This window comes from Gorilla gorilla, chromosome 21 (genome assembly GCF_029281585.2).
Source record: "Gorilla gorilla gorilla isolate KB3781 chromosome 21, NHGRI_mGorGor1-v2.1_pri, whole genome shotgun sequence".
Classification (NCBI taxonomy): domain Eukaryota; kingdom Metazoa; phylum Chordata; class Mammalia; order Primates; family Hominidae; genus Gorilla; species Gorilla gorilla.
Window position 1 is genome coordinate 19,326,466 of NC_073245.2, and position 15,365 is coordinate 19,341,830.

Genomic DNA, 15,365 nt, shown 5'->3' on the forward strand with positions numbered 1-15,365 from the left:
CGAGAGAGAGATCACTGCTGAACCTTAGAAACATGGCGCCTTGGTGCCTGAACATTCTATTTCTTCTCCCTTTTCACGTCCTCCTCAGTGTCGATCTCAAGGCCTAGGGTTTGTATGTTACCTAGCATCTGTCACCATCTCTTTGCGTGTTTTTGCTAACAGAACAGCTGGAAGCTTTGAGAAGCATGATGGAAGCTGGAGAATCTGCCTCCCCAGCAAACATCTTAGAGGACGATAATGAAGAGGAGATCGAAAGTGGTGAGCTGTTTGCTTTTATTTTAAGTTACACGCTTTGAAAATACTTTTTAAATAAGAAAACCAGGCTGAGCACAGTGGCTCAAGCCCATAATCCCAGCACTTGGGGAGGCCAAGGTGGGAGGATTGCTTGAGCCCAGGAGTTCAAGACCAGCCTGGGCAACATTTTCGTAGAGATGAGACCCCATGTCTACAAAAAATAAAATATTAGCCAGACGTGGTGGCCTGTGTCTGTAGTCCCAGCTACTGGGGAGGCTGAGGCAGTAGGATCCCTTGAGCCCAGAGGTTCAAGGCTGCAGTGAGCTATATGTAATCCTACCACTGCACTCCAGGCTGGACAACAGACTGAGGCCTTGTTTCAAAAATAAATGAGTAAGAAAACCAGGAATTTCTTTCAGAAGACCCTTTTATATAATAATGCTGTTTTAATTCCTCATAGTAATATTTTGGTATTCTTGGTATTTTGCCAAACACTTCCCATTTTTTCTGGCTACTAAATTTTAATGGCCTTGTCATCTCCCTTCCTATTGGCCATTCAGCTATTCAGCAGAAATTCATAGCCAGAGAATCCCTGAAGCACTTGCTGTAGTAGGCAGAGGAAGCAATATAAGGAACATTTTGTAATCCATTTCTATAGACAAAAACATGAACTTGAGTCTTGTTAATGATGATAGTAGAGAGGCAAATAATTTAAGAGACCCTCAGGCAAATGACTGGTTTGTCTCCACAAAGTGAACTAGAAACTAAAAGCCAGTATTAAAATTTCAAGTTCAAAATCCTTCAAATAACCAGCTCACCAGAATTATCTCTGTGTAGCTAGATAATTTTAAGAAGGCAGTCTTGCTTAAAATATTTGAGTATGTGCTATTACCTTCTCTTTTACTTTGATCACATAGCAACAATCATAATGTTCAGTTGTAAATGGGTCATTTGAGAGTTTGGGGATGATTTTAGAGAATTATTGTTTGTTATGCTTCATGAGAATTGATGAACGAAATGACAAGGACTTGCGTTGGTTATACAATGCCTCGGATTTATATACAGGCATACCTTGGAAATATTGCAGATTCAGTTCTAGACCCCTACAATGAAGTAAATATTGCAAAAAAATTATTCACAAGAATTTTTGTTTCCCAATGCATACAGAAATTATTTACACTGTACTGTAGGCTATTAAGTGTTCAATAACAGCATTATGTCCAAAAATGTAACTTAATTAAAAAATACCTATTGCTTAAAAATGCTGACAATTATCTAAACCTGCATCATATTGAAATATTTTTGTGGAGGGTCTTGCCTTGAGTGATCAGGGAGGCAGTTGCCAAAGATTGGGTTGGCTGTGGTAATTTTTTAAAATAAGACAACAATGAAGTTTGCTGCATCAATTGACCCTTCTTTTCACAAAAGATTTCTCTGTAGTATGCAGTGCCATTTGATGACACTTTACCCAGAGTAGAGCTTCTTTCAAAATTGAAGCCAATCCTCTCAAACCCTGCTGTGATGCCTTCTCAACTAGGTTTATGTAATATTTTAAATCCTATGTTGTCATTTCAACAATGCTCACAGTATCTTTACCTGGAGTAGATTCCATCTCAAGAAACCACCTTCTTTGCTCATTCACAAGAAACAACTCCTCATCGGTTTAAGTTTTATCACGAAATTGCAGCAATTCAGCCCCATGTTCAGGCTCCTTTTAAATTCTAGTTCTCTTACTCTGTCTACCACCTCTGCAGTGACTTCCTCCACTGAAGTCTTGAACCTCTCAGCGTCATCCATGGGAGTCTCCCAAACTCCTATGAACGTTGATATCTTTACCTCTTCCTGTAAATCATGAATGTTCTTTCTTAATAGCATCTAGAATGGTGAACACCAGAAGCTTTTCAGTTTGCTTTGCCCAGATCCATCAGAAGACATTCTCTTTTAGGAAAGCTAGACATAGAGCTAAAAATCCAAAAGTTGGAAGAATGAACTAACCTTATTCAAGACTCCTTAATAAAGACTCCTGACTGTGGAACAGACTTTATAAGTGACTCAGTTGCATGTCCAGTCCTTGGGTTTGACATTACTCCCAGAGAAAAGTCATAATGACTGTACTTTCGTTTGTTTTACGTGGCAGGGAGGGTATAGGAGGCTAAAGATATCTGATACTACTCAGCTGATACTCGTTATTATGGTCATCTGTTACTATGCAATAAACCATCCCCAAATTTAGGGGCTTATAACAACACCTTATCATTTTCTGTCATAATTCTGTGGGTCATGTGGGCTTAGGTTGGTGGTTCTCCCTTGGGTTTCTCATGCTTGTCAGCAGATGACATCTGGGGCTGACTGGTTCCCTTGGGTGGGTTATCCAGGACGGCTTACTCACATGCTGGCAGTGGATGCTGGCTGAACGCTGGGAGCTCAGCTGGGCCTCACTGACCATAGTACCCCTGTGGCCTCTCTCTGTGACTTGGGCTTCTCATAGCACGATGGCTAAGTCCCCCAGATGGAACATCTAAGAGCCAGTGTCTCAAGAGGCAGGAAGCAGAAGCTGCTAAATTAGTTAAGAGCTAGGCCTGGAACTGGTGCAGTATCACTTCCTCTATGTTTTATTCATCGAAGCAGTCTCAGGGCCCATCCAAGTTCAAGAGGGTGAGTGAGTGACAAGGTCACGTTGCATAAGAGCACAGAGGAGGGCAGATGATACGGCAGCTGTCTTTGGAAAATATAGTCAGCCATGATGCCTACTATATTTTTTCACATTTTTTTGCAAATAATCTAAACAAGATTTAAGAAAAATATATTTACAGAACTATGTTTCAAATGATCAAGAAAATACTCCTAAGATACAAAAAAGATGACTATTCAGTAAAACCCGTTCCTTTAAGTTAAATTTCATAGATGGTAATTAAAATATGTAAGGCATTACTGATACGATAATCCAGTAAAACAAACTGCAGAAATAATGGAATAAATTAACATGAAAACAATGTTAATAATAATTACTACCATCGTTGTACCAACAGTGGACCAGGCAGCTTACATTATGGCCTTATCTAACCTGTATACAGCCTGATGAAATGGGTATTATTATTATTATTATTATTATTTTTGAGATGGAGTCTTGCTCTGTCACCCAGGTTGGAGTGCAGTGGTGCGATCTCGGCTCACTGCAAGCTCTGCCTCTGAAATGGGTATTATTACACCAATTTTTCAGATGAGAGGACTGAAGCTTAGAGAGGTAACATATTTTGCACGTGATCCCACAGCGGGCAACCGATTGCACTAAGATTCAATCCCGGAGCTACCTGATTCGAGTCAAGACTTTTGTACCTTACAGTACTGCCCTTTCAATTCACAGGAATATGGTGAAAACATAGATATGCAAAAATACTTTTTAAAAAAGGAGAAAGAATAGAACGAATGAAAATCAAAGATGTGATGTTTCCTAAACACACACAGTCATCTGAAATTAGCATCTGTATGGCTTCATGTATTATTCTTAAAGGTGCTTTCCCACCATCTACATCCATATGGTAATTATTCCTCCAGGCAGAAAAATATTTGCCTCTAGTGACTCCCATGTTATTCCAAAATATACTTGAGATTTGGGTTAAGTCTTAACAGAAATAACCACATGATTTAGTATCCACGTAGGAAAGTACCTAAGGACAGAATCATCCACCTAGATGGCACAAGGCTCCTGTTTCACCTGTTATGTGTGTGATTCTTAGGTTGCCTCAGTAATACTTGGCTTTGGTTCTGGTCAACCAGTTGGCTATAATTACCTTAGTGCCACAGTATGAATCTACTATCTATGTGTGGCTAGAGTCTCTAATTTAAATACATCAACACAGCAGGCAAGGGGAAACCAAGCATAGTTCAACAGGGGAGGCCTGCCTGGAGGCTGTAGAAAACAGAAAAGGCTTTCAGTCAGTGAAAGCAGGTGCCCAGGCATTAGGCTGGATTTAGATTCAGAAGGACATATGGCTCCCAGGATAGGAGACAAGTAGTGGAGAATATCAAAATTGTATGTGGTTATAGGTGTGTCTGCGCATATCTGCACACTCAGAAAGTGATCATGTATTCATACAATTCTCTTAAGGTGGTTATTAAGTCTCCACCACTTGTTTGGGGTATGCCCCTTGCCTTCAAGTAGTTTACATCTGTATTGGCAGTTTAGACTAGACATAAATGAAATGAAAATTTAATAGTGACATGAGAAGTTTTGAAATCTTGGTTACTGACTGTAGGTCATGGAAACCTAGTCCTGGAAGAACTGTGCTAAGAATTCAAGAGACAGGTAGATCCATTATCTTGCTGTGTGATTTCAGACAAGTCAAATCATATCTCTGCATCTAGTTCCTCGTTTATAAGTAAAGACAGATGCTGGATTAGATTATTTTAAGATGTATTCCATTTCCTCAAATCCTTTTCTTCCTGCCTAAGCCTTACAATTACCCACTTGTTGTTGTTGTTGTTGTTGTTTGGATTTTGTTTTTTTAATCGTCTGCCTCTAGAATATCCCTTCATCAGAACTGTTAGCTCCAGAAGAGGAAGGTGGCTGTTTCTTTCCCTCACCCTCTTCCTGTGCCTGGAGAGATACTTCACAAAATAAAACAGTCTATCTAGAAATTCTGAATCCAGATACTACCAGTTGAAAGATACCACTGTTTTATTATGACTAAGAAAGAAAAAGTAGTTTCCATTCACTGGAAAAAACCATCAGTTGAAGAACACACTACAATATCAGAAATATTAAATCAAAAAAAGTACATCTTAGAATCGGTGAAATCATTTTTCATTTACTCCTGTTCTTTCATTCTCCTTTGTACTTTTAAACATGCTTTAAAAAAATCTATCTCATTCTTAAGGGTCTGCTCATCTCCTTTCTGAATTTCTCAGAAATTATTTTAGTGGGTTTTTTGTTTTGTTTTTACAGTAACGTTCCCTCATGCCCTGTGGTGTGACCATGTGGATTTATATTGTCCTCATCCTGAGGTCTGTGGGTTTCTCCTGATCCTGGCTAGATTTTAGGCAAATTCTTTATCTGGGAATTACTGCAAATAGTGATTGTGTGAATCCAAATCTCACCTCAGCATGTTGCACATTTTCCAGCAGGTACTTCTTTTTTTTTCCCACAAACATCCTGGGTGGATTCTGGCATTCTTGTCACTTTCCTGGACCAGTGAACACAGCGTGTGTACTTGCTTTCACAGACTAGACCACGCTCCAGGGACACCAGCTTTATTTGGCACCCACTTCCACTTCTCCTCCTACCTGAGCCTGACAAATGAGCCCTGAGCCTTTGAAACCTATGCTAGGTTTGACAAATAGTTTGCAGGAGTAGCACAATCCTTCTGAGGCCTTTCTTTTTTCTACCACTCCAAGCTATAAGTCATTATGCCAATAAAATTCAAGTGGACATTTTAGTCTCTTTCAAAATTATCCGATGTATTTGTTTTCTTGCATCTTCTTATTTGCTCTTGATGTCATGAAAGATCAAAACACCTTTTTATGAGTTATAGATATTCCTGCAGTGTTTGAGGCTTTCATTTTTAGAATTAGTATACTAGAATAGAAGTAGCCATCCACTTAAAAAAATTTATTAAGCATCAAGCATTTCAAACCACATTTTAGGTGCAGGAGAAATAATACATAACAAGATGTGCTCCTTGACGTTGAATAGGTAAGAGTTTAGTGAGAGTTTTACTTGAAAAAATACTGCATATATCAATGTCCCCATTTTCTTTTAGCATCCTTTTGCTCTAAAAGTGCTTATGTTCTACCCAAGATTGTGAACAAGGTCTGACTACTTGGCAGTGGTTTGGTGTCATGGATTTTCCATTTGTCTTTCACACAGCTGACCAAGAGGAGGAAGCTCACCCCGAATTCAAATTTGGAAATGAACTTTCTGCTGATGACTTGGGTCACAAGGAAGCTGTTGCAAATAGCGTCAAGAAGGTCAGAGTCCCCTTTCTTTCATCACTCTCAAGAGGTAGCAGCTGTTATTTATGAAATTTTGGAAATGTGAGAACCACAAGAGAATAAAGTAACCTATAATTCCCCTTCTAAATTGCTTAGGATATGAGTCTGTGCTGGGTGACCAGAACTTGACACATACACAATATTAAATTTAAAAGGACATTTAAATTACTCATTAATCAGGGCCAGTGTTAACCACTACCCATTTGGCCAGTGTCCTCTAAATATTATCATTTATTGTGTTATTGCAGCTGGGGAGGGAGACAATGACAGCATCCCAGGGGTAAGGTTTAATCTTGAATTCATCAGGAAAATGACCCCTGAACATCCCGAGTCTAGCCCTCATTCGAGAACTAGTCCTGCTAATTATATACCTTCCCCCTAAAGTACAGTAAGCATAAAAATGTTTCCAGATATTCAGCCAAGGAAAATAGTTATTCATATACTTACCTTTTATCAGGCATAGTCTAGGCCATAATGACCTAAAAGTGTAAAACACACTTGCCTTCTGCCCTTGGGCAGCTCATGCCCCCCCCCTTCCCCCGGAGTTTAGGGAAAGGGATCGAAAACAGCAAACAAGCAAGTAGTCAAATAACTATATAATTACAACTTATGGTAAGTGCAATTATGAACATAAACACGAATGCTGAAGAATAATGAAGTAGAAAGAATAAGGAAACCAGAACGCAAAGGGTCAAGAGGAATTGGCCATGCACAGAGATAGAGGAATCACTTTCCATGCGGAGGGACCACAGTAACAACAGCAAGGGCTGTGAGTAGAGTGGCTTGAGTGAGGGTGGAGTGAGACAAGATGAGATGAGGCAGGTAGGTGGGAACTGGGTGATGTAGGACTTTGGAGGCCATTATGAGAAATTCAAATATTCAGTGAAATGTGACACTACTGAAAAAGTTTAGAGAAGGGGGCAGTGTAGCCTGACTCAAGTTTTAAAAGATTGCTGTGGTTGCCATATGGAGACTAGTTTAGGAGGAAACAGGAGTGGAAGCAGGAAAAGCAGTGAGGACAGGCTGCTGCTCTAGGCCAGACGAGAGTCCCCGATGGTCAAACCAGACAATGCATCAGAGAGGACTGAGTGGCTTGAAGACATGTTGAGAAATGGGACAGCCTACTGATGGATGGAATGTGGGAATGAGAGAGAAAGAAAGAAGTGAGATGACCCTCTAGTGTCCTTGTTTGAGGAACTGGGTAGGTGATGGTACCATTTACTGGCATGGGGAAGACCGAAAGAGAAAGAATTCAGGAGTTTCAAATGGGATGACTATTTGAGATGCCTGTGAAGTATTCAAGGGGAGGTGTTCATATAGCATTGCCATCTGACTCTTTCTCTGGGTTCATTTCCTAACTGTCTAACTTTGGGTAAGTTACTTAACCTCTGTGTACCTTAGTTTCCTCATCTGCAAAGTGAAGACGATAACACCTATTTCATGGGGTCACTGTGAAGAGTGGATGGTTTGTGACATGTCAAGAGCTTAGCGTGGTGCCTGGCACATGGTAACTCCTGTAAAGGTATTAGTTGCTGGTATATTATCATCCTTTTCATCTTTATCATTGTCATTATCCTCATGATCACTGGAGTCATTATCACGCGTATATAGAAGACAGGTTGAGCTAGAGATACAAGTTGGGAGTTCAAAAGATCGTATTTGAAACAATGGAAATACTGAGATGATTCACAGGGAAAGGTGGAAAAGAAGGCCCAAGTGGAGCCCTAGTTAAAAGTGGAGCCAGAAAAGAAGAGCAAGGTATGGCTAGAGAAGTAGGAGGGAAATTAGGCAGTGACACCAAGAAAACCAGGAAAGAGAACAGTGTTAACAGAAGGACTGAGTGGTTGACTGTAGAATATGTTAAAAATCTTAGACAAATTAAATTTAACAGAGTTTAGTTGAGCAAAAAAAAAACAATTCCCAAATTGGGCAGGACCCAAACCAGAAGAGGTTCAGAGAGACTCCAGTGCAGCCATGTGGTGGAAGACTTTTTGGCAGAAAAAGGAAAGTGACCTACAGAAAACAGAAGTGAGGTACAGAAGCAGCTGGATTGGTTACAGGCTTATTTGCCTTATTTGAACAGAGGTTGAATAGTTGGCCACCTTTGATTGGCTGAATCTCAGTGATTGGCACATGAGTAGGTTCCAGTCTGTTTACACATCCATTCAGTCTACAGTTTACTATGTGAAAGTTTATGAAGAAACCTTTAGAATAGGTAAAGAGACACCTTTAGGCTAAACTTAATTTAACAAATGCTACTGACTGATTAAATAAGAAGACTCAAGAGTGTCCTTTGGGTTGTTAGCATGGAGGTCATTGGCAACCTTAAAGAGACATTTCAGTGGAGTGCCAGGCAGGGTGGTGACACTGGATCACACAGATATGAATGACTAGAGACTATGCCTTTGAGAAGTTTTGATGTGAAGGGGAGCAAGAAATGGACTGGTGGCCAAGGGCACCTGAGGAGCCAAGGGAGTGTTTTCTTTTTCGGATGAATGAATCTGGAGTGTGTTTGCAAACTTGGAAGTGGTGCAGTAGAGAGGAAGAGATTAGTTTTGCAGGAAAGAGAGGGGATAACTGCCTGGAATTCCTTGAGGAGGTAGAAGAGGGTGGGATTGCTGTGGTGCAAAGGTGTGGCCCTTCACAGGAGCAGGAACACCTGATTAGTGAAGACAGTGGATGAAGATGCAGGTAGGCAGATACATTTGGTGATAGGAAGAGGGGAGAGTATTTGTCTGATGAGCAAAGCCAAAGGAATATTGCCTTTACACCCTATCTTTTCTGATATAGGGAATTGTGACTACTCTGAGAATATTGAACGTCTATTAAGACTCAAGAGTATTGTTTTAATACAAAAATTAGCCAGGTGCCATGGCACGTGCCTGTAATCCCAGCTACTCAGGAAGCTGAGGCAGGAGAACTGCTTGAACCCAAAAGGCGGAGGTTGCAGTGAGCCAAGATTGTGCCACTGCACTCCAGCCTGGGCAACAGAGCAAGACTCTGTCTCAAAAAAAAAAAAAAAAAAAAAAAAAAAAGTTGCTAAAGCCTTCATCAATATTGTCTTAGTGTCTTAGTCAGTTGGAGCTGCTATCACAAAAATACCATTGGCTTAAACAACTAAAAACTATTTGTCACCATTCTAGAGTCTAAGAAGTCTAAGATCAAGGTTCCACGCAATCAGTTCCTAATGAGGGGGGTCTTCTTCGTGTTTATGTCCTCATGTGGTGGACAGAGAATAAGGAGGCAAGCTCTCTCTTGGCTTGGCCCTCATGACCAAATTACCTCCCAAAGGCCCCATCTTCAAATGCCATAACATGAGAATTAAGGTTTCAGTATATGAATTGGGGACAGTATGGGGGGCTGCACCAGCAAACAGTCCATAACAAATACCCAGACATGAATGCTGAGTTACTCAAGAGTGACCATTCATGCTGCTTTTCCTAAGCCCCATGACTAAAGCACTAATTAAATAATTATAATAAAACATCTAAGTAGGTAAAGACTGTCCACGAAGGAGGGAAAGAGCATTAAGATTAGCCCTTCTGGTGCATAAAACAGTGAGGCCATCCATGGCTTTTTGTCATCAGTAATGTCCCACCTTAGCAAATAAATAGAATAACAAGTTTACCTACACTTATTTAAATATCTATGTGTGTATGGCTAATAAATTTGGAATTTTGCCCTTTAGAGAAGTAAACAAATTATTTCCTTTCTCTAATTAGGCTTCAGATGACCTTGAACATGAAAACAACAAAAAGGTAACAAAATAATTCCCTTGCACATTTTAAATCAGATGCATCTAATTTAAAAAATCTTCAAAGGAAGGAATCAGTTGTGGTGAAAAAATGATTAAATCCTGATAAAAATCACAAAACTAGGGCAGATGAGTAAGATGATTTTCTAAAAGTAGGTATTTAATGCAGTAAGGCATTTTCTTCACTGGAATTAGAGATTTCATTCCTGCAGTGGAGCTACATGATCATCAGCATATTGAATTTGAAAATAAGAATGAGTGAATAGGTCATCAAATCCATATTATAGCATAATAGAAAGGATGATCTTAGTTCCCACTACATTGACATTCTGGAAGATCACTGATTAATTTTACACTGCATAACTTCTAGGAGTATTATTTGATGTTATTAGCTATTGGCCTTATTGTAGGAAAGGTAAAGTTACATTTTCACTTTCTTTCATCCTCTTCAAAGTTCTTCAAGTGATCACAGTGGTTTTATTTAGTAAGTATTTATGGTTTATCCTACAACAGTGAGACTGACAGCCACAGGCAGAAGTTTGCCTGATAACTTCATTCTCATACTTCAGAGGTTCGGAAAATACTGCCTTGCTGCCTGTGGGGTCCTATCCTATTTGGAGTTGAGATTGTATCTTCTCACCCTCTAAATATTAAACTTGAAAGAATTATGAATAAATATGGTCACAGGCCTGTCCCAAAATATTTGTGAGTACATTACTCTCTTGTTCTAGAATTTCATAATTCATAATTTGAGTCAACAGTATACAGATTGACATTTGGTCATTGTCATTTATTAGTTAAGTTATTTTAATTCTCAAGGCATCAATCTTCTCATATGGTCAGTGGGTAGGACTCTAATCCCCACTACACATCACAGACAGTAATGAGACTGTGTGTGCAAGAACTCATCCTGGTGCCCAGCACATAGCACTGGTGGTATTTATTATTATTAAACACACATGGAAGGAACGGACATGGCCGTTGTTTGATGGGGGAGCAGGAGGACACGTTAAGAAAATGATAAAAACAAAAACAAAACCAAATTACATTACTTGATTATTGTTTCAGGCTTTTATTGGTGAAATCAGTTTGATAATTTAGAATGCTCAGATTGTTAAGTCATCAGTTAAGACAAACAAATTGACCTTTTTTTTTTTTTTTTTTTTTGAGATGGAGTCTCACTCTGTTGCCCAGGCTGGAGTGCAGTGGCGTGATCTCTGCTCACTGAAAGCTCTGCCTCAGCCTCCCGGTAGCTGGGACTACAGGTGCCCGCCACCATGCCCAGCTAATTTTTTTGTATTTTTAATAGAGATGGGGTTTTACAGTGTTCACCAGGATGGTCTCGATCTCCTGACCTCATGATCCACCCACCTCGGCCTCCCAAAGTGCTGGGATTACAGGCGTGAGCCACCGCGCCCAGCATCTGACCATTTTTTAACTTATGGATTACATCATCCAACTAAGGAATTTATCCAACTAGACTCACTTTATGCAGGAAATTTAGCTTTGCAAAGTTCTCAACAAAAATATTGATCACTTTTGAAGGTATTATTTTTGTTGTTGGTTTTGTTGTTGTTTTTTCTATCAATAAATAAACTAATTTGTTTTCTTTTTTCTGTATGCAAAGTAATGCAATTTCAATATGTCCTATGCAGCAAGTTATTAGGTTACTTTTAAGATTAAGTGCTTTTTAAATACTATAAACCACGTATGTATGTGGCTTACATTCTAGAGTGCTACAGTGAAACATAGTCCCCAAAGAGGCAACATCATTAGCACCTGGGAACTAGTTATAGCAATGACTGGCCTCACTGCAGACTCACTTCAACAGAAACTCTGAGTGTGGGGCCCAGGAATCTGTTCTAGTTTAAAAAGTCTTCCAGGTGATTCTGATGCACGCTAATATTTGAGAGTCACTATTTTTGATGTTGTGCCTCAATTTGTAAAAATATGATGCTATATCTATTTCATAGCATTGCTGTGAGGTCCAATATAGTAATTTCTTTTTCTTTTTTTTTTTTTTTTTTTTTTTTTTTGAGATGGAGTCTTGCTCTGTTGCCTGGTCTGGAGTGCGATGGCACAATCTCAGCTCACCTCAACCTCTGCCTCCTGGGTTCAAGCGATTCTCCTGCCTCAGCCTCCCAAGTAGCTGGAATTACAGGCTCACGCCACCACACCCAGCTAATTTTTGGCATTTTTAGTAGAGATGGGGTTTTGCCATGTTCGCCAGGTTTGTCTTGAACTCCTGGCCTCCCAAAGTGCTGGATTAAAGGCATGAGCCACCGTTCCCAGCCAGTAATTTCTTGAATATTTTAAAGTCCCTTAAAAATCTAAAAATGTCCTACAAATGTAAGATAAGCTTAATATTTTATGATTACCTCCTTTTGCATTATTCAGAGCTACAATAGACACTAACTTCTTAAAGTATCCTTTAGTATAATTGAGGAAGAAAAAGTCTTTACCTTTCAATTTGTGTGTGTGCAATTATCTTTATTAAGGAAATCTGCAGCACGTATCCGTGGGTCCTACTGAAGTCATCGACTTATATGTTTTCTTCCTTGTGCTTGTAGGGCCTGGTCACTGTAGAAGATGAGCAGGCGTGGATGGCATCTTATAAATATGTAGGTGCTACCACTAATATCCATCCGTATTTGTCCACAATGATCAACTACGCCCAGCCTGTAAAGTTTCAAGGTTTCCATGTGGCAGAAGGTAACACCAAAGGTTAAATGCAGTCGCCTTTTTTGCTTGATTTTCTTTTATGGTGCTGATGAGCTTTTATCTAATTTGTTGCCATTTTTCTTTGTGGCATGGGGGCTGTTCCACCTCACCTTATTTTTGTTTCACAGACCATAGAAGCCACCTTGGTATGTGGTGACATTACATTGTCATTCACGATTTCAACCACAAGGTGGCGATGAGAGACTATGGATTTGTTAGTGCTGGGCATGTAGCCTCTTCTGTTCCCAAGTGCATTCACAAGACTCCTTTTAATCAAAAGCTGGTTTTCAAAAAAACATAAGAAGTATTTAAAAACTTCATTTCTGGGCTAGAGAAGCCATCGTAATCATCATTATCATCAAAAATTCATATTTCGGTGGTGGCTGTGGCAATTGGGGTACATGTAATTTCTTTAATGACTCCCAATTTAATTCAGCACTTATTTTTTTTTTTTTTAAAGACAGATGTCTTCATCCACAGGATGTCAATGAAAGTAGGAGCTACTGACATAATAATGTAGCATTAGCCTCCAAGGCCTCATGATTCAGGGTGTAATTGCATTTATTTATTGCTGTTTTTCGGTGAGGGTTTGATGGCAGAGTTCCCGAATCCATCTTTGCTTTTCTTTTACAGAACGCAATATTCATTATAACATGTCTTCTTTTAATGAATCAGTCGGTCTTGGCTACTTGAAGACACATGCAATTGAATTTGTCAAGTATCCTTATGTATCAAGTGGAATGAGTGGTTGACTCACGTTGGTTTGGCAAGAGCCTCTGAAATAGATAAATGGCTAATATATCATTCTGGTGGTGGAGTTAATAAGATGATATGTGGGAAAGACCATGGCAGCTGTGACAATCTGCCCAAATGAAAATTGTTTTTATAATCCACACAGTGAACTGTGATCTTAAGCATCATTTGTAAATGTGAAATCTGCTCTGTGCTGTCTACTTGTTTGTCATTGTTGGCCTAGTCCTTTGTTGTTTTAGCTCTTTGTTGTTTATTTTTCTCTGCTTTAGGACTCTTTTTTTCTGTTTTCCTTAATAAGTTACAGTTATAACAAACGGCAAATGAGTCGCATTTACCCCAAGGGAGGCCGAGTCGATTCCAGTAATTACATGCCTCAGATTTTCTGGAACGCTGGCTGCCAGATGGTTTCGCTGAACTATCAAACCCCAGGTAGGAGCTGATGTCCAGTGACCCCAAATTCCATGAGAACGCTTTGACAGGATGGTGCCAGCACTTCCCATCAGTTGGCTGTGGGCATTTTTTAAAGGAAGCAGACATATGGCAAAGCAATGTGTTATTGGATTTATATAATGGTGAGAAATAAAAAAAAAACCCAAAATAGAGCAAACAATGGTAGAAGATAATGTGTTGTGATTGGAATTTAATTCCTTTCATAAATGCCATGACTATTCCTGCTAACCATTATCCCATATTCCAAAATATTTCTCATTTTTCTTCCTTTTGGATCAAAGTTGTTATCTTTGTTTCCAGAGGCAGAATTAAGTGAAAAGAATTTGAGTATCTTTGTACAGTAACAGCGACTCATTTCTCCTTTGGCAAACACCCTGACCACTGTGAACATTCAGCAAATATGACTGACACAGGGGCACTTCACTAAACAAATACAGAATATTTTGGAGTAAATGCCACTAAAATGGTATATAAGGAGTTACATATTTGAAGAGCTACTAATCTATAACTTGGTCCTCCAAAGTGTACTCAAAGTCAGGTTTCCAATATATAATGACTTTTTTTTTCTGGAAGGAAAAGAGCAAATTTTTATAATTGATAAACACATTTTTAAAATTTTTGAGGTTTGCTTAAGAGCCTAGGATCACAGTATCAAGATTAGAGGTAGCAAAATAGAAATAGAATAGATAGAAATATGCCACAAACCCTCTTCACTGTAGATGGTCAATTCTACAGCATGGTTCTTACAACTGGTAAAATAAAACAAAACCAGAAAGCTCTTTTTTCCTTCAACTCTTTGCTATTAAGAGAACTGCCCATGCTTCCCAATGTGAGGATTTTTTAAAATCTATTTTTTATTTTAAGAATCCCTGTCACCTTGTTCCCTGCTATCTGGATTGAGTGGAAGATCCTTTGACTTTCATTCCTTTGGCATGAGTGTGAGCTGACTGTACTTCTCATGCCTTGAAGGAGCCTCCCCAGTGACCGGAAGCTCCTCCTACTGGAGTCGCCATTCTGCATGGGGTCCCCACAGTGCTTGCTAGGTTAGACTGTGACGTGATAGGTACCAATACAATCCTGAGTGTTTCTAGCTGGGGCCCAGTAACAAGGCTCTGATGACTTCACTTACTTAAAAAAGCCCAACTTGTGTTCTCAGTTGTCAGTGAGTCCATAATATGGATTAAATGGCTAGCCCAGCTTATGTTTTATTCTATAATATTAGGTTTAAACACAACATTTTGAAGAGGAAAAAATATCCATCAGTTTACCCATTTCTTTTGCGGATGGGAAGAAAGAAAAAATTTTATTCACTTGCAAGACAGAAGTCAAAAGCCATGTGCTGCCAGTGTAGACCCCACTAGAATAATTCCCCCTGCCTCCCATCCTGGAAGCATGCCACCAAGTTTTATGCGATACTTACCTAGTTCATTTTCCAGTCTTTTAAATCAAGTTTCATATTCAC

General features: G+C 39.4%; 1 protein-coding gene across 16 annotated transcripts in view; it reads left to right on the forward strand.

Moving 5' to 3' along the window:
* Positions 1-15,365, forward strand: part of PLCB4 (phospholipase C beta 4) — a 411,551-nt gene that overhangs the window by 326,415 nt on the left and 69,771 nt on the right. For 10 of the 16 annotated variants that reach the window (XM_055373250.2, XM_055373236.2, XM_055373235.2 and 7 more), the window contains 6 exons: positions 163-258; positions 6,101-6,201; positions 9,948-9,983; positions 12,550-12,691; positions 13,334-13,418; positions 13,758-13,882. In XM_055373250.2, the coding sequence (XP_055229225.1) occupies positions 163-258; positions 6,101-6,201; positions 9,948-9,983; positions 12,550-12,691; positions 13,334-13,418; positions 13,758-13,882 (585 nt within the window). The remainder of the gene's footprint in view (positions 1-162; positions 259-6,100; positions 6,202-9,947; positions 9,984-12,549; positions 12,692-13,333; positions 13,419-13,757; positions 13,883-15,365) is intronic. The other 6 variants (XM_031004924.3, XM_055373245.2, XM_055373244.2 and 3 more) reach the window with 1 other exon arrangement.